This window comes from Pelodiscus sinensis, chromosome 22 (assembly GCF_052426305.1).
Source record: "Pelodiscus sinensis isolate ZL-2025 chromosome 22, ASM5242630v1, whole genome shotgun sequence".
In the NCBI taxonomy this organism is placed as follows: Eukaryota; Metazoa; Chordata; order Testudines; family Trionychidae; genus Pelodiscus; species Pelodiscus sinensis.
In genome coordinates this window covers 22,318,652-22,345,512 of record NC_143073.1, presented here as the reverse complement: position 1 = coordinate 22,345,512, position 26,861 = coordinate 22,318,652, and the positions used below count along the sequence as shown (strand labels likewise).

The 26,861-nt window shown below is 45.2% G+C and overlaps 1 protein-coding gene across 1 annotated transcript; it reads right to left on the bottom strand.

Annotated features, from left to right (window-relative positions):
• Window positions 1–10,149: 10,149 nt before the first annotated feature.
• Window positions 10,150–26,566, bottom strand: LOC102459398 (uncharacterized). Its single transcript, XM_089772740.1, has 16 exons — window positions 26,539–26,566; window positions 26,184–26,213; window positions 24,218–24,250; window positions 23,581–23,613; window positions 22,950–22,982; window positions 21,269–21,298; window positions 19,141–19,173; window positions 18,786–18,815; window positions 18,185–18,217; window positions 16,515–16,550; window positions 15,589–15,624; window positions 13,844–13,876; window positions 13,268–13,300; window positions 11,518–11,550; window positions 10,299–10,457; window positions 10,150–10,200 (listed from the first exon to the last, which is right to left on the bottom strand). The coding sequence occupies exons 3-16, from the start codon at window positions 24,242–24,244 to the stop codon at window positions 10,150–10,152; spliced, it is 600 nt and encodes a 199-aa protein (XP_089628866.1). The 5' UTR covers window positions 24,245–24,250; window positions 26,184–26,213; window positions 26,539–26,566.
• Window positions 26,567–26,861: the final 295 nt, after the last annotated feature.

Below are 26,861 nucleotides of genomic sequence, written 5' to 3'. Positions count from 1 at the left end.
CAACGGAGATCCGTGGCCAACTGGAGCCGCGAGCGCCCGTAACTGCGTAGGTGCAGGTAAAGAAAGTGTTTGATGGCCAACCACAGGCCTGTCCTTGCAAGCCAGGACCCGGACTTAGAAAACTTGTCATCTAGACCATCCTTAAGAGATGTTTGTCTAACATGCTCACGTCTAATCCTAATGCAGTGGAGACCGTGTGTCTCAGGTCCAAGTTGATACTGTAATATCCACTGCAACGGTGAGCATTGCAGTGAACCGCACGACCCAACGTGTATGACATCAGCGTGGAGTTGTTCTTAACGGCGTATCAAGAACAAGAGAAGGGATAGTGCAAAGAACATCGTTATCAGTGCTGATACTCCCGTTAGAACTTAGAATCCTGCTGATTTGTTCCTTGGCCAGATTTTGCACATCTCTGCAGACTTTACCAATTGAGAACTGGCTTGGAATTTGGGCTTCTTAAGAACCGCTGAGAGAAGAGAAACCAGCCCGACAACAAATCAGGTATGGAACACTCACTGTAACGACGTTTCCAACCAGGTTGCTCACGGGCTGTAAGAAAAATGAAGGAAGTTACTTGATCCTGCTCTTTCTCCAGTATCGTTTATATACTGCTACTTCCCTCCCAATCTGCATAGTTTAGCAACAGCAAGTCAGAACTTGGAGCTTTGACTTTGGCAAATGCTGGTCTAGACCATTCTTAACAAATGTTTGTCTGACCTGCTCATGTCTAATCCTAAAGAAGTGGAAACCGTGTGTCTCAGGGTCCAAAATGATACTGTAATAACCACTGCAACAGGGAGCATTGCAGTGAACCGCACCCCCCAACATCTATGAGGTCAGCGTGGGGTTGTTCTTAATGGGGTATCAAGAACAGACCCGTAGAGAATCTCAACAGAGAGAAGGGGCACTGCAAAGAACATCATTATCAGTGCTTATACTCCCGTTAGAACTTAGAATCCCGCTGATTTGTCCTTTGCCCCGATCCTGCACATCTCTGCAGGCTTTACCAATTGAGAACTGGCTTGGGATTTGGACTTCTTAAGAACCGCTGCGAGAAGAGAAACCAGCCCGACAACAAATCAGGCATGGAACACTCACCGTAGCGACGTTTTCAACCAGGTTGCTCACGGGCTGTAAGAAAAATGAAGGAAGTTACTTGATCCTGCTGTTTCTCCAGTATCATTTATATATTCCTACTTCCATCCCAATCTGTGGAATTTAGCTACAGCTAGTCAAATCTTGGAGCCTTGTCAGCGCAGCTCTCCCGGCAACCTGCCAGAACAATTCTATAGGGCACACGTGAGTGCAAACAGCTCTGTAACGGGCTGCTCTTCTTTTTCAAAGCTAGGATTAATTGCCGGGGTTTGAGGCAATTTATGTGTTGAAAAAATTAGAATCAGGCTTGGTTGAGTGTTTCCAAACAATCCATTTGAAAAGATGTCTATTTTTCCCATTTTCTCCTTTTAGTATGCAAATCAAAACTGAGAGAGGTTCGCAATTTTCTCATCTAGGATTCCAACCATCTTTTCTAGATTGCCAGACCTTTTCCCCTTTTACAAGAGCTCTTTGAGAAAGTAGTGTTTTGGTCCATTTCCGTGCAAAATATCGATGGGCTTTTACACGTTCCAAAATGTTTTAAACCGTTTCCTTTATGAAAACTGGAACGTTCCCGCCCCCCTTGACTTTCTCACGTAAAGAAGGCGTTAGAGTGGAGTGGAGGAGGGTGGGATGAAAAAGACGTCGAGGATGAAGAGCCAGAACGTTCCCCATGCTTCGGTTTAGTTCTTTTTGATGCAAGATTAGAAAAATTGGAAGACGACTTTGAATGCTCACACCAAGAGTGCTTTCAGCGGTGTCCACAAGAGGGTGTTAAAGAAAACAAAAATCTCACAATGACACTACTCTATTTCACAGAGAGTGGAAATGTGAAAGATTTACGTATTAGAGTGGTCATTGCCCCCTCTGTGTCTCTCCTTTTTCTCTCCACCTTCTTTCAGTAGGCTGAGCAGTCACACTTTAGTATACCAGAATCAAAGGATCACAGAACTAGAAGTGACCTTCAGAGCTCATGATGTCCAGGCCCACGCGCTCCTGCAAGGGCCAAGCGCCATCCTAATTAGAAGTTTGCAAACTCTGAGTTGCTCCAGGTCAGGACAAGCCGTAGATAGCCCGCGAGACCCTTGGTTTACCTGTTCAGGTATGGGAGATCGTCGCTCCCTCTGACCACAAATCACCGTTACTGGCCAATGGGAGTGGTGGAATGCTGTGTCCCGTTCCGCACCGTCTCCTGCAATTCCCATGGTCAACAACGGAGATCAGTGGCCAACTGGAGCCGCGAGCGCCCGTAACTGCGTAGGTGCAGGTAAAGAAAGTGTTTGATGGCCAACCACAGGCCTGTAATTGCAAGCCAGTACCCGGACTTAGAAAACTTGTCAACTAGACTATCCTTAAGAGATGTTTGTCTAACATGCTCACGTCTAATCCTAATGCAGTGGAGACAGTGTGTCTCAGGTCCAAGGTGATACTGTAATATCCACTGCAACGGTGAGCATTGCAGTGAACTGCACGACCCAACGTGTATGACATCAGCGTGGAGTTGTTCTTAACGGCGTATCAAGAACAGACCCCTACAGAATCTCAACAAGAGAAGGGATAGTGCAAAGAACATCGTTATCAGTGCTGATACTCCCGTTAGAACTTAGAATCCTGCTGATTTGTCCCTTGGCCCGATTTTGCACATCTCTGCAGGCTTTACCAATTGAGAACTGGCTTGGAATTTGGGCTTCCTAAGAACCGCTGAGAGAAGAGAAACCAGCCGGACAACAAATCAGGTATGGAACACTCACCGTAACGACGTTTCCAACCAGGTTGCTCACGGGCTGTAAGAAAAATGAAGGAAGTTACTTGATCCTGCTCTTTCTCCAGTATTGTTTATATACTGCTACTTCCCTCCCAATCTGCATAGTTTAGCAACAGCAAGTCAGAACTTGGAGCTTTGACTTTGGCAAATGCTGATCTAGACCATTCTTAAGAGATGTTTGTCTGACCTGCCCATGTCTAATCCTAATGAAGTGGAAACCGTGTGTCTCAGGGTCCAAAATGATACTGTAATATCCACTGCAAAAGAGAGCATTGCAGTGAACCGCACCCCCCAACATCTATGAGGTCAGCGTGGGGTTGTTCGTAATGGGGTATCAAGAACAGAGCCCTACAGAATCTCAACAGAGAGAAGGGGCACTGCAAAGAACATCATTATCAGTGCTTTTACTCCCGTTAGAACATAGAATACCGCTGATTTGTCCTTTGCCCCGATCCTGCACATCTCTGCAGGCTTTACCAATTGAGAACTGGCTTGGGATTTGGGCTTCTTAAGAACCGCTGCAAAAAGAGAAACCAGCCTGACAGCAAATCAGGCATGGATCACTCACTGTAGCGACGTTTTCAACCAGGTTGCTCACGGGCTGTAAGAAAAATGAAGGAAATTACTTGATCCTGCTGTTTCTCCAGTATCGTTTATATATTCCTACTTCCATCCCAATCTGTGGAATTTAGCTACAGCTAGTCAAATCTTTGGACCTTGTCAGTGCAGCTCTCCCGGCAACCTGCCAGAACAATTCTATAGGGTACACGTGAGTGCAAACAGCTCTGTAACGGGCTGCTCTTCTTTTTCAAAGCTAGGATTAATTGCCGGGGTTTGAGGCAATTTATGTGTTGAAAAAATTAGAATCAGGCTTGGTTGAGTGTTTCCAAACAATCCATTTGAAAAGATGTCTATTTTTCCCATTTTCTCCATTTTTAGTATGCAAATCAAAACTGAGAGAGGTTCGCAATTTTCTCATCAAGGATTCCAACCATCTTTTCTAGATTGCCATACCTTTTCCCCTTTTACAAGCGCTCTTTGAAAAAGTAGTGTTTTGGTCCATTTCCCTGTGAAATGTCCAGGGGCTTTTACACGTTCCAAAATGTTTTAAACCGTTTCCTTTATGAAAACTGGAACATTTCGCCTCCCCCCTTGACTTTCTCACGGAAAAAAGGGCCTTAGAGCGGGATGGAGGAGGGTGGGATGAAAAAGACGTGGAGGATGAAGAGCCAGAACGTTCCCTATGCTTCGGTTTAGTTCTTTTTGATGCAAGATTAGAAAAATTGGAAGACGACTATGAATGCTCACAGCAAGAGTGCTTTCAGCCGTGTCCTCAAGAGGGTGTTAAAGAAAACAAAAATCTCACAATGACACTACTCTATTTCACAGAGAGCGGAAATGTGAAAGAAGTATTAGAGTGGTCATTGCCCCTCTCTGTGTCTCTCCTTTTTCTCTCCACCTTCCTTCAGTAGGCTGAGCAGTCACACTTTAGTATACCAGAATCAAAGGATCACAGAACTAGAAGTGACCTTCAGAGCTCATGATGTCCAGGCCCACGCGCTCCTACAAGGGCCAAGCGCCATCCAAATTAGAAATTTGCAAACTCTGAGTTGCTCCAGGTCAAGACAAGCTGATAGACCGTGAGACCCTTGGTTTACCTGTTCAGGTATGAGCGATCGTTGCTCGCGCTGACCACAAATCACCGTTACTGGCAAATGGGAGCAGTGGAATGCGGTGTCCCGTTCCGCAACGTCTCCTGCAATTGCCATGGGCAGCAACGGAGATCCGAGGCCACCTGGAGCCGCGAGCGCCCGTACCTGCGTACGTGCAGGTAAAGAAAGTGTTTGATGGCCAACCACAGGCCTGTCCTTGCAAGCCATGACCCGGACTTAGAAAACTTGTCATCTAGACCATCCATAAGAGATGTTTGTCTAACATGCTCACGTCTAATCCTAATGCACTGGAGACCGTGTGTCTCAGGTCCAAGGAGATACTGTAATATCTACTGCAACGGTCTGCATTGCAGTGAAGCGCACGACCCAACCTGTATGACATCTGTGTGGAGTTGTTCTAAATGGGGTATCAAGAACAGACACCTGCAGAATCTCAACAAGAGAAGGGGCACTGGAAAGAACATCATTATCAGTGCTGATACTCCCGTTAGAATCCCGCTGATTTGTCCTTTTGCCCGACCCTGCACATCTCTGCAGGCTTTACCAATTGAGATCTGGCTTGGGATTTGGGCTTCTTAAGAACCGCTGCGAGAAGAGAAACCAGCCGGACGTCAAATCAGGCATGGAACACTCACCGTAACGACGTTTCCAACCAGGTTGCTCACGGGCTGTAAGAAAAATGAAGGAAGTTACTTGATCCTGCCGTTTTTCCCGTATCCTTTATATAATGCTACTTCCCTTCCAATGTCTGTAGTTTAGCTACGGCAAGTCAAAACTTGGAGCCTTATCAGCGCAGGTATCCCGGCACCGTGCCAGAAGAATTCTATAGGGCACACGTGAGTGCAAACAGCTCTGTAACGGGATGCTCTTCTATTTCAAAGCTAGGATTAATTGCCAGCATTTGAGGCAATGTATGCGTTGCAAAAATTAGAATGAGACTTGGTTGAGTGTTTCCAAAAAATCCATTTGAAAAGATGTCTATTTTTCCTGTTTTTTTCCGTTTTGTGTGAAAATCAAAACTGAGAGTGGTTCGCAATTTTCTCATCTAGGATTCCAACCATCTTTTCTAGATTACCATACCTTTTCCCCTCTTACAAGCACTGTTTGACAAAGTAGTGTTTTGGTCCATTTCCGTGCAAAATATCGATGGGCTGTTACACGTTCCAAAATGTTTTAAACTGTTTCCTTTATGAAAACTGGAACGTTCCCGCCCCCCTTGACTTTCTCACGTAAAGAAGGCGTTAGAGTGGGGTGGAGGAGGGTGGGATGAAAAAGACATCGAGGATGAAGAGCCAGAACGTTCCCCATGCTTCGGTTTAGTTCTTTTTGATGCAAGATTAGAAAAATTGGAAAACGACTTTGAATGTTCACACCAGGAGTGCTTTCAGCGGTGTCCTCAAGAGGGTGTTAAAGAAAACAAAAATCTCACAATGACACTACTCTATTTCACAGAGAGTGGAAATGTGAAAGATTTACGTATTAGAGTGGTCATGGCCCCTCTCTGTGTCTCTCCTTTTTCTCTCCACCTTCTTTCAGTAGGCTGAGCAGTCACACTTTAGTATACCAGAATCAAAGGATCACAGAACTAGAAGTGACCTTCAGAGCTCATGATGTCCAGGCCCACGCGCTCCTACAAGGGCAAAGCACCATCCAAAGTAGAAGTTTCCGAACTCTGAGTTGCTCCAGGTCAGGAGAAGCCGCTGATAGCCCGTGAGACCCTTGGTTTACCTGTTCAGGTATGGGAGATCGTCGCTCCCGCTGACCACAAATCACCGTTACTGGCCAATGGGAGCGGTGGAATGCGGTGTCCCGTTCCGCACCGTCTCCTGCAATTCCCATGGGCAACAACGGAGATCCGTGGCCAACTGGAGCCGCGAGCGCCCGTAACTGCGTAGGTGCAGGTAAAGAAAGTGTTTGATGGCCAACCACAGGCCTGTCCTTGCAAGCTAGGACCCGGACTTAGAAAACTTGTCATCTAGACCATCCTTAAGAGATGTTTGTCTAACATGCTCATGTCTAATCCTAATGCAGTGGAGACCGTGTGTCTCAGGTCCAAGTTGATACTGTAATATCCACTACAACGGTGAGCATTGCAGTGAACCGCATGACCCAACGTGTATGACATCAGCGTGGAGTTGTTCTTAACAGCGTATCAAGAACAAGAGAAGGGATAGTGCAAAGAACATCGTTATCAGTGCTGATACTCCCGTTAGAACTTAGAATCCTGCTGATTTGTTCCTTGGCCAGATTTTGCACATCTCTGCAGGCTTTACCAGTTGGGAACTGGCTTGGAATTTGGGCTTCTTAAGAACCGCTGAGAGAAGAGAAACCAGCCCGACAACAAATCAGGTATGGAACACTCACTGTAACGACGTTTCCAACCAGGTTGCTCACGGGCTGTAAGAAAAATGAAGGAAGTTACTTGATCCTGCCGTTTCTCCAGTATCGTTTATATACTGCTACTTCCCTCCCAATCTGCATAGTTTAGCAACAGCAAGTCAGAACTTGGAGCTTTGACTTTGGCAAATGCTGATCTAGACCATTCTTAAGAGATGTTTGTCTGACCTACCCATGTCTAATCCTAATGAAGTGGAAACCGTGTGTCTCAGGGTCCAAAATGATACTGTAATATCCACTGCAAAAGAGAGCATTGCAGTGAACCGCACCCCCCAACATCTATGAGGTCAGCATGGGGTTGTTCTTAATGGGGTATCAAGAACAGACCCGTACAGAATCTCAACAGAGAGAAGGGGCACTGCAAAGAACATCATTATCAGTGCTTATACTCCCGTTAGAACTTAGAATCCCACTGATTTGTCCTTTGCCCCGATCCTGCACATCTCTGCAGGCTATACCAACTGAGAACTGGCTTGGGATTTGGGCTTCTTAAGAACCGCTGCGAGAAGAGAAACCAGCCCGACAACAAATCAGGCATGGAACACTCACCGTAGCGATGTTTTCAACCAGGTTGCTCACGGGCTGTAAGAAAAATGAAGGAAGTTACTTGATCCTGCTGTTTCTCCAGTATCGTTTATATATTCCTACTTCCATCCCAATCTGTGGAATTTAGCTACAGCTAGTCAAATCTTGGAGCCTTGTCAGCGCAGCTCTCCCGGCAACCTGCCAGAACAAGTCTATAGGGCACACGTGAGTGCAAACAGCTCTGTAACGGGCTGCTCTTCTTTTTCAAAGCTAGGATTAACTGCCGGGGTTTGAGGCAATTTATGTGTTGAAAAAATTAGAATAAGGCTTGGCTGAGTGTTTCCAAACAATCCATTTGAAAAGATGTCTATTTTTCCCATTTTCTCCTTTTAGTATGCAAATCAAAACTGAGAGAGGTTTGCAATTTTCTCATCTAGGATTCCAACCATCTTTTCTAGATTGCCATACCTTTTCCCCTTTTACAAGCGCTCTTTGAAAAAGTAGTGTTTTGGTCCATTTTCCTGTTAAATGTCCAGGGGCTTTTACACGTTCCAAAATGTTTTGAACCGTTTCCTTTATGAAAACTGGAACATTTCGCCTCCCCCCTTGATTTTCTCACGGAAAAAAGGGCGTTAGAGCGGGATGGAGGAGGGTGGGATGAAAAAGACGTGGAGGATGAAGAGCCAGAACGTTCCCCATGCTTCGGTTTAGTTCTTTTTGATGCAAGATTAGAAAAATTGGAAGACGACTTTGAATGCTCACAGCAAGAGTGCTTTCAGCCGTGTCCTCAAGAGGGTGTTAAAGAAAACAAAAATCTCACAATGACACTACTCTATTTCACAGAGAGCGGAAATGTGAAAGAAGTATTAGAGTGGTCATTGCCCCTCTCTGTGTCTCTCCTTTTTCTCTCCACCTTCCTTCAGTAGGCTGAGCAGTCACACTTTAGTATACCAGAATCAAAGGATCACAGAACTAGAAGTGACCTTCAGAGCTCATGATGTCCAGGCCCACGCGCTCCTACAAGGGCCAAGCGCCATCCAAATTAGAAATTTGCAAACTCTGAGTTGCTCCAGGTCAGGACAAGCTGATAGACCGTGAGACCCTTGGTTTACCTGTTCAGGTATGAGCGATCGTTGCTCGCGCTGACCACAAATCACCGTTACTGGCAAATGGGAGCAGTGGAATGCGGTGTCCCGTTCCGCAACGTCTCCTGCAATTGCCATGGGCAGCAACGGAGATCCGTGGCCAACTGGAGCCGCGAGCGCCCGTACCTGCGTAGGTGCAGGTAAAGAAAGTGTTTGATGGCCAACCACAGGCCTGTCCTTGCAAGCCATGACCCGGACTTAGAAAACTTGTCATCTAGACCATCCATAAGAGATGTTTGTCTAACATGCTCACGTCTAATCCTAATGCACTGGAGACCGTGTGTCTCAGGTCCAAGGAGATACTGTAATATCTACTGCAACGGTCTGCATTGCAGTGAAGCGCACGACCCAACCTGTATGACATCTGTGTGGAGTTGTTCTAAATGGGGTATCAAGAACAGACACCTGCAGAATCTCAACAAGAGAAGGGGCACTGCAAAGAACATCGTTATGAGTGCTGATACTCCCGTTAGAATCCCGCTGATTTGTCCTTTTGCCTGATCCTGCACATCTCTGCAGGCTTTACCAATTGAGATCTGGCTTGGGATTTGGGCTTCTTAAGAACCGCTGCGACAAGAGAAACCAGCAAATCAGGCATGGAACACTCACCGTAACGACGTTTCCAACCAGGTTGCTCACGGGCTGTAAGAAAAATGAAGGAAGTTACTTGATCCTGCCGTTTCTCCCGTATCCTTTATATATTGCTACTTCCCTTCCAATGTCTGTAGTTTAGCTACGGCAAGTCAAAACTTGGAGCCTTATCAGCGCAGGTATCCCGGCACCGTGCCAGAAGAATTCTATAGGGCACACGTGAGTGGAAACAGCTCTGTAACGGGATGCTCTTCTATTTCAAAGCTAGGATTAATTGCCAGCATTTGAGGCAATGTATGCGTTGCAAAAATTAGAATGAGACTTGGTTGAGTGTTTCCAAAAAATCCATTTGAAAAGATGTCTATTTTTCCTGTTTTTTTCCGTTTTGTGTGAAAATCAAAACTGAGAGTAGTTCGCAATTTTCTCATCTAGGATTCCAACCATCATTTCTAGATTACCATACCTTTTCCCCTCTTACAAGCACTGTTTGACAAAGTAGTGTTTTGGTCCATTTCCGTGCAAAATATCGATGGGCTGTTACACGTTCCAAAATGTTTTAAACTGTTTCCTTTATGAAAACTGGAATGTTCCCGCCCCCCTTGACTTTCTCACGTAAAGAAGGTGTTAGAGTGGGGTGGAGGAGGGTGGGATGAAAAAGACGTGGAGGATGAAGAGCCAGAACGTTCCCCATGCTTCGGTTTAGTTCTTTTTGATGCAAGATTAGAAAAATTGGAAGACGACTTTGAATGCTCACACCAAGAGTGCTTTCAGCGGTGTCCACAAGAGGGTGTTAAAGAAAACAAAAATCTCACGGTGACACTATTTCACAGAGAGTGCAAATGTGAAAGATTTACGTATTAGAGTGGTCATGGCCCCTCTCTGTGTCTCTCCTTTGTCTCTCCACCTTCTTTCAGTAGGCTGAGCAGTCACACTTTAGTATACCAGAATCAAAGGATCACAGAACTAGAATCACATCAGAGCTCATGATGTCCAGGCCCACGCGCTCCTACAAGGGCAAAGCGCCATCCAAATTAGAAGTTTCCAAACTCTGAGTTGCTCCAGGTCAGGAGAAGCCGCTGATAGCCCATGAGACCCTTAGTTTACCTGTTCAGGTATGGGAGATCGTCGCTCCCGCTGACCACAAATCACCGTTACTGGCCAATAGGAGCGGTGGAATGCGGTGTCCCGTTCCGCACCGTCTCCTGCAATTCCCATGGGCAACAACGGAGATCCGTGGCCAACTGGAGCCGCGAGCGCCCGTAACTGCGTAGGTGCAGGTAAAGAAAGTGTTTGATGGCCAACCACAGGCCTGTCCTTGCAAGCCAGGACCCGGACTTAGAAAACTTGTCATCTAGACCATCCTTAAGAGATGTTTGTCTAACATGCTCACGTCTAATCCTAATGCAGTGGAGACCGTGTGTCTCAGGTCCAAGTTGATACTGTAATATCCACTGCAACGGTGAGCATTGCAGTGAACCGCACGACCCAACGTGTATGACATCAGCGTGGAGTTGTTCTTAACGGCGTATCAAGAACAAGAGAAGGGATAGTGCAAAGAACATCGTTATCAGTGCTGATACTCCCGTTAGAACTTAGAATCCTGCTGATTTGTTCCTTGGCCAGATTTTGCACATCTCTGCAGACTTTACCAATTGAGAACTGGCTTGGAATTTGGGCTTCTTAAGAACCGCTGAGAGAAGAGAAACCAGCCCGACAACAAATCAGGTATGGAACACTCACTGTAACGACGTTTCCAACCAGGTTGCTCACGGGCTGTAAGAAAAATGAAGGAAGTTACTTGATCCTGCTCTTTCTCCAGTATCGTTTATATACTGCTACTTCCCTCCCAATCTGCATAGTTTAGCAACAGCAAGTCAGAACTTGGAGCTTTGACTTTGGCAAATGCTGATCTAGACCATTCTTAAGAAATGTTTGTCTGACCTGCTCATGTCTAATCCTAAAGAAGTGGAAACCGTGTGTCTCAGGGTCCAAAATGATACTGTATTATCCACTGCAACAGGGAGCATTGCAGTGAACCGCACCCCCCCAGGGTGTATGACGTCAGCGTGGGGTTGTTCTTAATGGGGTATCGAGAACAGACCCGTACAGAATCTTAACAGAGAGAAGGGGCACTGCAAAGAACATCATTATCAGTGCTTATACTCCCGTTAGAACTTAGAATCCCGCTGATTTGTCCTTTGCCCCGATCCTGCACATCTCTGCAGGCTATACCAATTGAGAACTGGCTTGGGATTTGAGCTTCTTAAGAACCGCTGCGAGAAGAGAAACCAGCCTGACAACAAATCAGGAATGGATCACTCACCGTAGCGACGTTTTCAACCAGGTTGCTCACGGGCTGTAAGAAAAATGAAGGAAGTTACTTGATCCTGCTGTTTCTCCAGTATCGTTTATATATTCCTACTTCCATCCCAATCTGTGGAATTTAGCTACAGCTAGTCAAATCTTGGAACCTTGTCAGCGCAGCTCTCCCGGCAACCTGCCAGAACAATTCTATAGGGCACACGTGAGTGCAAACAGCTCTGTAACGAGCTGCTCTTTTTTTTCAAAGCTAGGATTAATTGCCGGCATTTGAGGCAATTTATGTGTTGAAAAAATTAGAATCAGGCTTGGTTGAGTGTTTCCAAACAATCCATTTGAAAAGATGTCTATTTTTCCCATTTTCTCCATTTTTAGTATGCAAATCAAAACTGAGAGAGGTTCGCAATTTTCTCATCAAGGATTCCAACCATCTTTTCTAGATTGCCATACCTTTTCCCCTTTTACAAGAGCTCTTTGAGAAAGTAGTGTTTTGGTCCATTTCCGTGCAAAATATCGATGGGCTTTTACACGTTCCAAAATGTTTTAAACTGTTTCCTTTATGAAAACTGGAACGTTCCCGCCCCCCTTGACTTTCTCACATAAAGAAGGCGATAGAGTGGGGTGGAGGAGGGTGGGATGAAAAAGACGTGGAGGATGAAGAGCCAGAACGTTCCCCATGCTTCGGTTTAGTTCTTTTTGATACAAGATTAGAAAAATTGGAAGACGACTTTGAATGCTCACACCAAGAGTGCTTTCAGCGGTGTCCACAAAAGGGTGTTAAAGAAAACAAAAATCTCACAATGACACTACTCTATTTCACAGAGAGTGGAAATGTGAAAGATTTACGTATTAGAGTGGTCATTGCCCCCTCTGTGTCTCTCCTTTTTCTCTCCACCTTCTTTCAGTAGGCTGAGCAGTCACACTTTAGTATACCAGAATCAAAGGAACACAGAACTAGAAGTGACCTTCAGAGCTCATGATGTCCAGGCCCATGCGCTCCTGCAAGGGCCAAGCGCCATCCTAATTAGAAGTTTGCAAACTCTGAGTTGCTCCAGGTCAGGACAAGCTGTAGATAGCCCGCGAGACCCTTGGTTTACCTGTTCAGGTATGGGAGATCGTCGCTCCCTCTGACCACAAATCACCGTTACTGGCCAATGGGAGTGGTGGAATGCTGTGTCCCGTTCCGCACCGTCTCCTGCAATTCCCATGGGCAACAACGGAGATCAGGGGCCAACTAGAGCCGCGAGCGCCCGTAACTGCGTAGGTGCAGGTAAAGAAAGTGTTTGATGGCCAACCACAGGCCTGTACTTGCAAGCCAGTACCCGGACTTAGAAAACTTGTCATCTAGACTATCCTTAAGAGATGTTTGTCTAACATGCTCACGTCTAATCCTAATGCAGTGGAGACAGTGTGTCTCAGGTCCAAGGTGATACTGTAATATCCACTGCAACGGTGAGCATTGCAGTGAACCGCATGACCCAACGTGTATGACATCAGCGTGGAGTTGTTCTTAACGGCGTATCAAGAACAGACCCCTACAGAATCTCAACAAGAGAAGGGATAGTGCAAAGAACATCGTTATCAGTGCTGATACTCCCGTTAGAACTTAGAATCCTGCTGATTTGTCCCTTGGCCCGATTTTGCACATCTCTGCAGGCTTTACCAATTGAGAACTGGCTTGGAATTTGGGCTTCCTAAGAACCGCTGAGAGAAGAGAAACCAGCCGGACAACAAATCAGGTATGGAACACTCACCGTAACGACGTTTCCAACCAGGTTGCTCACGGGCTGTAAGAAAAATGAAGGAAGTTACTTGATCCTGCTCTTTCTCCAGTATCGTTTATATACTGCTACTTCCCTCCCAATCTGCATAGTTTAGCAACAGCAAGTCAGAACTTGGAGCTTTGACTTTGGCAAATGCTGATCTAGACCATTCTTAAGAGATGTTTGTCTGACCTGCCAATGTCTAATCCTAATGAAGTGGAAACCGTGTGTCTCAGGGTCCAAAATGATACTATAATATCCACTGCAACAGGGAGCATTGCAGTGAACCGCACCCCCCCAGGGTGTATGACGTCAGAGTGGGGTTGTTCTTAATGGGGTATCGAGAACAGACCCGTACAGCATCTCAACAGAGAGAAGGGGCACTGCAAAGAACATCATTATCAGTGCTTATACTCCCGTTAGAATCCCGCTGATTTGTCCTTTTTCCCGATCCTGCACATCTCTGCAGGATATACCAATTGAGAAGTGGCTTGGGATTCGGGCTTCTTACGAACCGCTGCGAGAAGAGAAACCAGCCTGACAACAAATCAGGCATGGAACACTCACCGTAACGACGTTTCCAACCAGGTTGGTCACGGGCTGTAAGAGAAATGAAGGAAGTTACTTGATTCTGCTGTTTCTCCAGTATCATTTATATATTCCTACGTCCCTCCCAATCTGTGTAGTTTAGCTACAGCTAGTCAAATCTTGGAGCCTTGTCAGCGCAGCTATCCTGGCAAAGTGCCAGAACAATTCTATAGGGCACACGTGAGTGCAAAAAGCTCTGTAACGAGCTGCTCTTTTTTTTCAAAGCTAGGATTAATTGCCGGCATTTGAGGCAATTTATGTGCTGAAAAAATTAGAATGAGGCTTGGTTTAGTGTTTCCAAACAAACCATTTGAAAAGATTTCTATTTTTCCCGTTTTCTCCTTTTAGTATGAAAAAGAAAAACTGAGAGAGGTTCGCAATTTTCTCATCAAGGATTCCAACCATCTTTCCTAGATTGACATACCTTTTCCCCTTTTACAAGCGCTCTTTGAGAAAGTAGTGTTTTGGTCCATTTCCCTGCGAAATGTGCAGGGGCTTTTACACGTTCCAAAATGTTTTAAACCGTTTCCTTTATGAAAACTGGAACATTCCCGCCCCCCCTTGACTTTCTCACGTAAAGAAGACGTTAGAGTGGCGTGGAGGAGGGTGGGATGAAAAAGACGTTGAGGATGAAGAGCCAGAACGTTCCCCATGCTTCGGTTTAGTTCTTTTTGATGCAAGATTAGAAAAATTGGAAGACGACTTTGAATGCTCACACCAAGAGTGCTTTCAGCGGTGTCCACAAGAGGGTGTTAAAGAAAACAAAAATCTCACAATGACACTACTCTATTTCACAGAGAGTGGAAATGTGAAAGATTTACGTATTAGAGTGGTCATTGCCCCTCTCTGTGTCTCTCCTTTTTCTCTCCACCTTCCTTCAGTAGGCTGAGCAGTCACACTTTAGTATACCAGAATCAAAGCATCACAGAACTAGAAGTGACCTTCAGAGCTCATGTTGTCCAGGCCCATGCGCTCCTGCAAGGGCCAATCGCCATCCAAATTAGAAGTTTGCAAACTCTGAGTTGCTCCAGGTCAGGACAAACCGCTGATACCTCGCGAGACCCTTGGTTTACCTGTTCAGGTATGGGCGATCGTTGCTCCCGCTGACCACAAATCACCGTTCCTCGTCAATGGGAGCGGTGGAATGCGGTGTCCCGGTCAGCACCGTCTCCTGCAATTACCATGGGCAGCAACAGAGATCCGTGGCCAACTGGAGCCGTGAGCGCCCGTACCTGCATAGGTGCAGGTAAAGAAAGTGTTTATTGGCCAACCACAGGCCTGTCCTTGCAAGCCATGACCCGGACTTAGAAAACTTTTCATCTAGACAATCCTTAAGAGATGTTTGTCTATCCTGTTCACGTCTTATCCTAATGCAGTGGAGACCGTGTGTCTCAGGTCCAAGGTGATACTGTAATATGCAATGCAACATTGCAGTGAACCGCACGACCCAATGTGTATGACGTCAGCGTGGAGTTGTTCTTAATGTGGTATCAAGAACAGACCGCTGCAGAATCTCAACAAGAGAAGGAGCACTGCAAAGAACATCATTATCAGTGCTGATACTCCCGTTAGAAGTTAGAATCCCGCTGAATATGTCCCTTGCCTCGATCCTGCACATCTCTGCAGGCTTTACCAATTGAGAACTGGCTTGGGATTTGGGCTTCTTAAGAACCGCTGCGAGAAGAGAAACCAGCCTGACAGCAAATCAGGTATGGATCACTCACCGGAATGACGGTTACACCTACGTTGCTTACGGGGGTCTGTAAGAAAATGAATGAAGTTACTTGATCATGACCTTTCTTCCGTATCGTTTATATATTACTATTTCCCTCCCAATGTCCGTAGTTTAGCTACAGCAAGTCAAAACTTAGAGCCTTGTCAGCGCAGCTCTCGGGGCACTGTGCCTGAACAGTTCTATAGGGCACACGTGACTGCAGACAGCTCTGTAACGGGCTGCTCTTCTTTTTCAATGCTAGGATTAATTGCTGGCGTTTGAGGCAATTTATGTGTTGCAAAAATTAGAATGAGGCTTGTTTGAGTGTTTCCAAAGAATGCATTTGAAAAGATATCTCTTTTTCCCTTTTTTTTTCCTTTTTGTGTGAAAATCAAAACTGAGAGAGGTTTGTAATTTTCTCATCTAGGATTCCAACCATCTTTCCTAGATTGCCATACCTTTTCCCCTTAACATGCGCTCTTTGAAAAAGTAGTGGTTCGGTCCATTTCCATGCAAAATATTGATGGGCTTCTACACTTTCCAAAATGTTCTAAACTCTTTCCTTTTTTGAAAACTGGAACATTTCTACCTCCTTGACTTTCTCACGGAAAAAAGGGGGTTAGAGCGGGGTGGAGGAGGGTGGGATGAAAAAGACGTGGAGGATGAAGAGCCAGAACGTTCCCCATGCTTCAGTTTAGTTATTTTTGATGCAAGATTAAAAAAATTGGAAGGCCACTTTGAATACTCACACCAAAAGTGCTTTCAGCGGTGTCCTCAAGAGGGTGTTAAAGAAAAGAAAAATCTCACAATGACACTACTCTATTTCACAGAGAGTGGAAATGTGAAAGATTTATGTATTAGAGTGGTCATTGCCCCTCCCTCTGTCTCTCCTTTTTCTCTCTGTCTTCCTTTAGTAGGCTCATCCGTAACACTCACCGGAACGACGGTTTCACCTAGGGTTTTCACGGTGGTCTGTAAGAAAAATTAAGAAAGTTATTTGATCCTTACCTTTCTCCCTCACCCTTGATATATTGCTACTTCCCTCCCAATGTCCGTAGTGTAGCTCCATCAAGTCAAAGCTTGGAGCTTTGTCAGCATAGATCTCCCGGCACTTTGCCAGAGCAATTCAATGGGGCACACGTGACTTCAGACTGCTCTATAACGGGCTGCTCTTCTTTTTCAAAGCTAGAATTAATTGCCAGTATTTGAGGCATTTTATGTGTTACAAATTAGAATGAGGATCACAGAACTAGAAGTGACTTTCAGAGCTCATGATGTCCAGGCCCATGCTCTCTTGCAGGGGCCAAGTGCCAGCCAGATTAGACATTTGCTAACTCCGAGTTGTTGCAGGTCAGGACAAGCCGCTGATAGGCCGTGAGACCCCATTCTGGTGCACCATGAGGTAAGAAGCTTACAGAGGGAAAAGCAGTTTTGCTGCTATCATTGTCTACATGAGAGGCTTCTGTCAGCTCAGCCAAGTGAGTGTGGGACCAAACACCTTTGCACCCCAGACTGGCATCGCTACAGCATGAGAAATCTGCAGGATAGACAAGACTGCAGAGTCTACATTCCCATTGCTCTTCTTTGTCAGGACTGTTGTTGACCTCCCAATAATGGCAGTTTCTTTGCTACTGAGGACAAATAGAGCTTGTGGAAATATTTCCCTGAATGTGACCTTTCTTAGCCATCCAGTTGATTTCCACGGTCCCTTCTAGTGAAATATCTCCTAGATGGCTGCTTGCATGCTTCACTGGTGCCATGCTAGGAATGTTTTTGTCAAGTGGGACAAATTTTATTGCAGTGTATATTGCCACTACAGGAGACCCTGGTGATTCGTGAGTTCCTCGTGGCTGCCCAGAAGCAGAGATCTCACCACAAATGTGAGGAGCCACAGTGAGTTCTTTCCCAACTCCAGCAGCTGCAGTGAGTTTTCTGGAGCTGCCAGGAACCAAAGTGAGTTTCCCACAGCTGCCAAGAGCCATGGTGTGTTCCCTGTGATACTTGGAAGCTTCAGTGATTTCCCTACAGCTCCTGGCCTCACTGCAGTGAGATCTGCAGCCACAGGGAGCTCATCGTGGGAGTTGGGAGCCCCACCACTCAGTGTTCTCAAATTTTCGCCGTTCCCGATGGAGGCCGGGATACATGCACTGCGAATGGTGAGCATTTCCTGTACTCTGTTGACATCAGTATAGAAAGGTTGTGGATCTGCTGATCTACTCCTGTGCTTGTGATTGTCTATTGTGATACTATTACCTTAAATCCCTATGGAGTAGTCACAGGATTCCTTGTGGGATGATACAGTTGGGATTGGTCCTGATTTTTATGTATGACAATTCACAGTATGTGTGACTCCACTGGGAAGTGGTTCTTAAGGGGGTTATGAAGAAGAGGCCCACAGAGATGCAATAAACCAGCTTCAAGTATAATAGGAGAAATGAAACTGCAAGAAGTGTCTGGATTAACTCGGATACGCCCCTTTGGGAAATAGAAATTCCTTGCTCTGTCTTTTGTCCCAATCCTTGTATATCTCTCCAGGCTATTCCAACTTTCTATTCCAGGCTTGCTTGACACAGGTGTCTGACAACAATGCAAATTAAAATACTCACCATACAAAGGATAATAGGTTGTCCCTTAGAAATCTGCAAGCAAAATGAGGATAGTTACTTGAGCCTCGTCTTTCTCCAGTACCACCAATATTCACTCTCTTTGACCATAGCCTAATCACACCATGTCTACACTAAGAGCATCTTGTCAGTATAGCTATTCAGGCACTTGTGTGTACAGTATTCTGTCCAAGCCAAATTGCCTAAAAAGCAAATACCCCTCAAGCAGTAGAAACCACGTGTATGATACTCCAGGGTGATGCTATTATCCCCACCCCAAGGGTGACAGCATGGCAACAAACTGCAGCTCCCATGGGTAGGACACCACCAGAAAGTGGATTTTTAACCTAAGTAGAAGGAACAGACCCGATGAATCTTCCCAGACTGTCTACTAATACATTGGAAGAATGGACCCAGCAAAGAACATCAGCATTGATTCTAACACACCCATTCAGATTTAGAATCCGATTGCTTCATTGTTTGCCCAGACGTTGCACATCTCTTCATTCTCTTCCACCTCACCCCCAGCTCGGGCTTCAGGCATGCGAAGAGCCACTGCAAGAACAGAAACCTGCCTGACAAACATTAAACATGGAACACTCACCCTGAGGATTCTGACAGCTGCATTCACAATCTGTAAGGGAAAAGCTGAGAGTTACTTTTTCCTGCATCTTCTCCGGTGTCATCAAAACAGCAGCTACCCTCCCACAGTCAATAGCTTAACCCCTCCACGTCCATGCCTGGCAGTGTAGCTATCGCAGCCTTCTAGTGAGCTTTTGAATGTGCAAACTCTTCTAGCGCATTCAGATGTACAAATTCTACAGCGGAAATGGCAGTTTTGGTGCTGTCATTGTGTGACAATGTTATACAAGCCCTCATCCAGAAGCTTGTTTCTCTGCCAGGGAAAGCGATCGGGTTCGCTTGACAAGTTTTATTCCCAATCAGATGTGGAAACTCACCCCAGGCCGGTTCTGAGCTACGTCAGGAAGATTCTGCAAGGAAAATGCTGAGAGTTACTTGATGCTACACTTTCACCAGGATCATCAAAACATAGCTACCTCCCTCCCATTGTCCATAGCTTAACCACACTGTGTCCACACGCAGGGGCGGATATAGGGCAGGGCAAGCGAGACGGCCGCTCCGGGCCCCGCACTTCAAAAAGCCCCGCACATGCGCCGTGGCAAAGGGAGGCCCCGTGAAATTATGCTGCCCTGGGTCCTGCAAAATCGTCATCTGCCCCTGTCCACATGAGGAGCACTTTGTCAGCGTAGCTATCCCAGTATACTAGTGCGCTTTGAATGAACATTATTCTGGTCCACTACGAGGTAAAAAGTTTACAGAGGTGAATGCAGTTTTGCTGCTGTCACTGTCTACATGAGAGGCTTTTGCCAGGTCAGCCATGTGAGCCAGGGACCAAACACCTTTGCACCCAAGACTAGCATCACTACAGGAGGAGAAATCTGTAGGGTAGACAAAACTGCAGAGTCAGCATTCCCACTTCCCTTCTTTGTCAGAGCTGCACTTGACTTCCTTCTTCTGGCAATTTCCTTGCTCCTCAGGACAATTAGAGCTGGTGGAAATATTGCCCTGAATGCGACCTTTCTTAGCCATCCAGTTGATTTCCACAGTCCCTTCCTCTGAAATATCTCCTAGATGGCCGCTTGCATGCTTCACTGGTGCTGTGCTAGGAATGTTTTTGTCAAGTGGAACAAATTCTATTGTAGCGTAAACTGTCACTGCAGGAGCCCCTGGGGATTCATGAATTCCTTGCGGATTCCTGGAAGCGGAGAACTCACCTCAGCTGTGAGGAGCCACAGCGAGTTTTCTCCTGATCCGAGCAGTTGCAGTGAGTTTGCTGCAGCTGCCAGGAACCAAAGCGAGTTTCCCACAGCTTGGGAGCCACAGGGAGCTCCTTGTGGGAGCTGGGAGCCATGGCTTGCAGCATTCTCAAATTTTGCCATTCCTGGTGCAGGCAGGAATGCATCCACTGTGAATGGTGAGCGTTGCCTGTACTCTGTTGACCTCAGTATAGAGCGGCTGTGGATCTACTGATCTGCTCCTATGCTTGTGATTATCTGAGGTGATTCCATTATTTTGAGCCCCTTTGGAACAGAGCCACTGGATTCCTAGTGGGATGATTCAGTTGGGATTGATCCTGATTTTTATGAATCACAATCCACAGTATGTGTGACTCCACTGGGGAGTGGTTCTTAAGGGGCTTAGAAAGAAGTGGCCCACAGAGATGCAAGAAATGAGCTACAAGTATAATAGGAGAAATGAAACTGCAAGAAGTGTCTGGATTAACACGGATACGCCCCTTTGGGATTTAGAAACTCCTTGCTCTGTCTTTTGTCCCAATCCTTTTATATCTCTCCAGGCTCTTCTAACTGACTCTGGGCTCAGAGTCCAGGCTTGTTAAGGCAGGCTGGGTAACATAAGACTGCCTGACAACAAAGCAAATTATAATGCTCATGTTACAAAGGATTACAGGTAGTCTCCTAGAAGTCTACAAGGAAATCGAGGGTAGTTACTTGACCATGGTCTTTCTCCAGTACCACCAAAATTCCCTCCCCTTGTTCATAGCTTAACCACACCATGTCTACACTAAGAGCATCTTGTCATTATATCTATTCTGGGATATTAGTACACACTTGTATGTGTACCATATTCTAGCTCTGTCCAAGCCAAATTGCCTAAAAAGCAAATACTCTTCAAGCAGTAGAAACCACGTGTACAATGCTCCAAGGTGATGCAATTATCCCCACTCCGAAGGTGACAGCATGGCAATGAACCACAGCTCCCATGGGTAGGACACCCCTAGGCAATAGATTTTTAACCTGGGTAGAAGGAACAGCCCCGAAGATTCTCCCCAATATGACTACTAATATATTAAAATAATGGACCCAGCAAAGAACATCAGCATTGATTTTGACACACCCATTCGGATTTAGAATCCCATTGCTTCATCTTTTGCCCATACATCTTTCTAGGCTACTCCAACTGACCTCCGGCTCGGGCTTCAGGCATGGTAAGAGCCGCTGCAAGAATAGAAACATGCCCCACAAACATTAAACATGGAACACTCACCCCAAGCAGTCTGCCAGCTGCATTCACAATCTGTAAGGGAAAAGCTGAGAGTTACTTTTTCCTGCATTTTCTCCAGTGTCATCAAAACAGCAGCTACCCTCCCACAGTCAATAGCTTAACCACTCCACGTCCATGCTTGGCAGTGTAGCTATCCCAGCCTTTTAGTGCACTTTGTAGTGCAATTTTGCTGCCAAAACTTTGTCTCTACACTTGGGGTTTTTGCCAACACAGTCACATCAGCCAAGGTCCAATCATCATTATATGCGCAACTAACACCACTATGCCAGGGGAAATCTGTAGCGTTGAACTGGTTTGGACAGTTCTGTGCTGGATAACTTTGCCACAGCTCTTCTTTATTACCACTTGGATTAACCTCCAGAGTTTGGGAGATTACTTTCTGAGTCTGATTCCACAAGAGAAGAATTAGAGATGGTTAGAAAATTTCCAAATTATTTTTTTGAGAAATCTTGGTGGGGGGAGGGGGCTTAAGTTTTTTCACTTTCTGGAAAAAATGTAGAAATAAAATGTTTTGCAGGATTTTCACTTATATTGCCACCTCCCTTCTTCTCATTACGTACATTCCTTATTTCATTTTTCTGTAGAAGTTGTTTAATACTAATGTTTGCTTGAGGGAAAATTACAGGTGTCAAATTATTCACAATTTTTTGAAAGAAAAAAATTGAAAATGCTTCTTTTGCTTTTCTAATGATAAAGGGGAAATGGAAGGGTAGTTTTGAAGAAGAGCCGAGTTCAAAAGCTGAATCTTTTTCCTCTTTTGATTTTTATTCTTTTTGTTAAAAATACAGAAAAATATTTTCTCTTAAAATCTTCATTTTAAACAAAAAATATTTTTGTCTTAGTGAAGCTGCGTACAATTTTTTTCATCAACATGAATTTTAAGTCGAAAAACAGATTTTTAACCAAAGTCAAACATTTTCAAGAAAATTATTTAGGATCTGATTTTGGGGGAGGGGGACAGGACGGGATGGAGAATGTTGCTGTTTTTGTTTTTCCAAAAGAATATATTTATATTGAAAAACCTCATAAATTTAATCACAAGGGTTTTGGTTTTTTTCAATTTTTCCTGCAATGGGAAATTTCCCACTATCCAGTCAATTTCCACTGACCCTTCCATGGAAGTATCTGGCAAATCTCCGCTTGCATACTTCATTATCTGCCATGCTAGAAAATTATTTTGTGTGTGGCCCAAGTTCTAGTCTGGTGTAAGCTGACATACCCTGTTGACTTCCGTGAACAGAGGCTAATGTATACAAACTGGGCACCTGTTCCATTGTACAATTAAGCGTGTGTTTGTGCTTGTCCATGGTGATGCTATTATCCTAAGCCCTCATGGAGCAAAGCCACAGGATTCCCAGTGAATCACAGTTCACAGTATGTGTGACTCAACTGGGAAGTGGTTCTTAAGGGGGTGATAAAGAAGAGGTCCATAGAGATGCAAGAAACCAGCTACAAGTATAATAGGAGAAATGAAACTGCAAAAAGTGTCTGGATTAACTCAGATTCACCCCTTCGGGATTTAGAAACCCATTGCTCTGTCTTTTGTCTCCATCCTTGCACATCTATCCAGGTTATTGCAACTGACCCCTTGCTCAGGGTCCAGGCTTGCTAAGGCAGGCTGGGTAACGTGACACTGTCTAACAAAGGAAATTATAAAACTCACCTTACAAAGCTTTCTAGGCAGCATCGCAGGAACCTGCAAGGGAATTGAGGGTAATTACTTGATTCTAGTCTTTCTCCAATACCCTCAAAATGCCTCCATTATCCATAGGTTAACCCCACCATGCCTATGCTAAGAGCACCTTGACTGTATCGCTATTACAGCGTGCTAGTGCACCTCCACCTGTGTCCTTTCTTCTAGCTTTGGCCGAGTGAAATCGTCTATATGGCAAATGCATGATGTTGTTGCTATAAGTGTATTAGCGTTATGGACTTCTGCTGGCACAGTTATGTCGGTTAGACGTCAAACATGGTCAGTCCCCAAACCCACACCTTCTCCAGAACCTTAGCAATGGGCAACACCCCACTGTCCTTCTTCCTCAGTGCTGAGACGCTTCCAGAGTTTGGAGTTTCCTGCCTCCTCAGGATAACAGTTAGAGACAGTTGAAGTTTTTCCCCAATGAATATTTTGAAATTTTTCCCCCTCTTCGGCCAAAACGAGAAATGACTGTGGTTTGCAGTTCCCACTGCTTTGACCCCAATCCTGCACATCTCTCCCAACTGGCTTGGGATGTGGGCTTGTTAAGAACCGCTGCGAGAAGAGAAGCCAGCCACATCAGATGTGGAACACTCACCACAGGAAATCTTCCAGCTACGTTCTCCAAAGTCTGTAAGAAAAAATGCTGAAAGTTACTTGATCCTACAATATCGTTTATCTATTGCTACGTCCCTCCCATTGTCCATAGGTTACACACACCAAGTCAAAACTTGGAGCCTTGTCAGCATAGCTACCCCAGCACTATGCCAAAGAAGGTCTCTAGTATACATGAGTCCAGACAGCACTTTAATGGCCTGCCCTTGAAACTAAGATTAACTGCCAGAGTCGGAGGGTTTCCAAAGTGCTCTGAATAAAAATTAAGAGTTTCTTGAGTATTTCCAAACAATCCTTTGAAAAAAATGTATATTTTTTCTATTTTTTCCTCTTTGTGTGACTCCACTGGGAAGTGGATGTTAAGGTGCTTATAAAGAAGATGCCCACAGAAATTCAAGAAACGAGCTACAAGTATAATAGGAGAAATGAACCTGCAAAAAGTGACCGGATTTACTTGGATATGACTCTGGGATTTAGAAACCCATTGTTCTGTCTTTTGTCCCAGTCCTTCCACATATGTCTAGGCTATGTCAGCTGACCCCTTGCTCAGGGTCCAGGTTTGCTAAGGCAGTTCAGGTAATGTCAGAGTGTCTGACAACAATACAAACTATAATACTCACCTTACAAAGGATTACAGGTATTTTCATAGACGTCTGTAAGGAAATTGAGGGCAGTTATTTGATCATGGTCTTTCTCCAGTACCACCATAATTCCCTCTCCTTGTCCATAGCTTAATGACAACACGTCTACACTAAGAGCATCTTGTCAGTTTAGCTACTCCAGCGTACTAGTGCACACCTGTCTGCGTACCTTACTTTAACTTTGTCTAAGCAAAATTGTCTACTGCAAATGCACGATGTTGTTAGTATACATGTATCTATACTAGGGACTGTTGTTGGCACAGTCAAGTCCGTTAGATGTCAGACTTCTTCAGTCCCCAGACTCATACCATTTTCAGACAGCTCTGTGATGAGCAACTTTCTCACCATCCTTTCTCAGTGCTGGGACTGATTTCCCGAGTTTGGGAGTTTCCTCACTCTGCCGGATAGAAATTGGAGCTGGTTGAAATTTTTCCAAATGAGATTTTGTGAAAAATTGTGATTGTTTTTCAAAAGTTTCCTCTTTTTGGACAAAAACAGAAATAGTTTGTAATTTTCTCATTTATGTTTCCAGGGCCTTTTCTTAGATTGTTCAAAATAGTTGATTCTATTTTTTTTAATGAGAAACTGAATATTTCCCCCTTTGCTCTCCCTCTGAAAAGGGGAGGTGAAAATGTGGGCGGACGGGGGCGGAGGGGGGGGACACAAGAGAGCAGGAGGTTCAAAAACCAAAATATTCCCCATATTTTGGAGATGGTGGTAAGATCCCAGAAAAACTGGAAGGCAACTATGAATGCTCACACCAAGAATGTCTTTGCCTATGTACTCAACAGCCTGTAAGGAAAAATGTAGGAGTCATTTGATCTGATCTTAACCTCAGAACATAGCTGATTCTCTTACAATGTCAGTACTCTATTTTAGAGAGGGAAGTCAGATGATTTCAACATTAGAGAAGTCATTCCCCCTCTCAGTGCCTCTCTTTCTTCACTAAACATATACCTATCTCATAGGTATATGAGCTGGAAGGGACCTTGAGAGGTCATCAAGTCCAGACCCTTGTCCTTAGGGTAGGACCAAGTACCATCCCTGACAGATTTGCCCCACATCCCTAAATGGTCTCTTCAAGGAGTGAGCTCACAACCCTGGATTTAGAAAGCTAATGAGCAAAGTACTGAGCTATGTGATCAGCCACTGTTCAAACTGCCAGAATTGCTTCAGAGCCTCAAAGCCAGCTGTGTTTGGTGTATTTATGGCTAGTGCGGCACTACCAGAGCTCAGTGTGCCCCCAAGCCACTAGAAAGAAAAAGGCAGGAGTTCTTGAATGTTGTTGGTTCTTTAGTCTCATTGAAATGATGCGGGTTTCCTCATAGCGGCAGTGGCAAGACAGGCAGTTCCTGGGGATGAGACACCTCCCAGATAACTATTTGATTTCCATCCTCCCTCCCACGGGAACAACTCCTATATTCTGATTTGCATGCTTCATTATTGGCCATGTTAGTTAATCCCCTTTTAAATGGGCCAAGAGCTACACTGATGTAAGCCAGCATTACTCGATTGATTGCAGTGGTATGAGGATGATTTATAACTCCCACATGAGCTGCCCTAGCCTGCAGTAGAAACCACATGTATGATGCTCCCAAGTGATACTATTATCCCCATCTCAAAGGTGACAGCATGGCAACGAACCACAGCTCCCATGGGTACGACACCACCAGGGGAGTGGTTTTTAATCTGGTATAAGGAACAGACCCAATGATTCTCCTCAGACTGTCTATTAATACAATGAAAGAATGGACCCAGCAAAGAACATCAGCATTGATTCTGACACACCCATTCAGATTTAGAATCCCATTGCTTCGTTGTTTGCCCAGACCCTGCACCTCTCTCCAGGCTGTTCCACCTCACCCCCGGCTCGGGCTTCAGGCATGCAAAGACCCACTGAAAGAACAGAAACCTGCCTGACAAACATTAAACATGGAACACTCACCTTAAGGACTCTTCCAGCTGCATTCACAATCTGTAAGGGAAAAGCTGAGAGTTACTTTTTCCTCCATCTTCTCCGGTGTCATCAAAACAGCAGCTACCCTCCCACAGTCAATAGCTTAACCCCCCACGTCCATGCTTGGAGGTGTAGCTATCGCAGCCTTCTAGTGCACTTTTGATTGTGCAAACTCTTCTAGCGCATTCAGATATTCACATTCTATAGCGGAAATGGCAGTTTTGCTGCTTTCACTGTGTGACAAAGTAATACAAACAATCATCCAGAAGCTTGTTTCTCTGCCAGGGAAAGCGATTGGGTTGGTTTGACAAGTTTTATTCCCAATCAGATGTGGAACACTGACCTCAGAAATGCTCTGAGCGGCACCCGGAACAATCTGCGAGGAAAATGCTGAGAGTTACTTGGTGCTACATTTTCACCAATTTCAACAAAATATAGCTACTTCCATTATCCATAGCTTAACCACAGCGTGTCCACACAAGGAGCACCGTGTCAGCGTAACTATCCCAGCATACTAGTGCGTTTTGAATGTGAACACTATTCTGGTGCTGTACGAGGTAAGAAGCTTACAGAGGGAAAAGCAGTTTTGCTGTTATCACTGTCTACACAAGAGGCTTTTGCCAGCTCAGCCAAGTGTGCCTGGGACCAAACACTTTTGCACCCTAC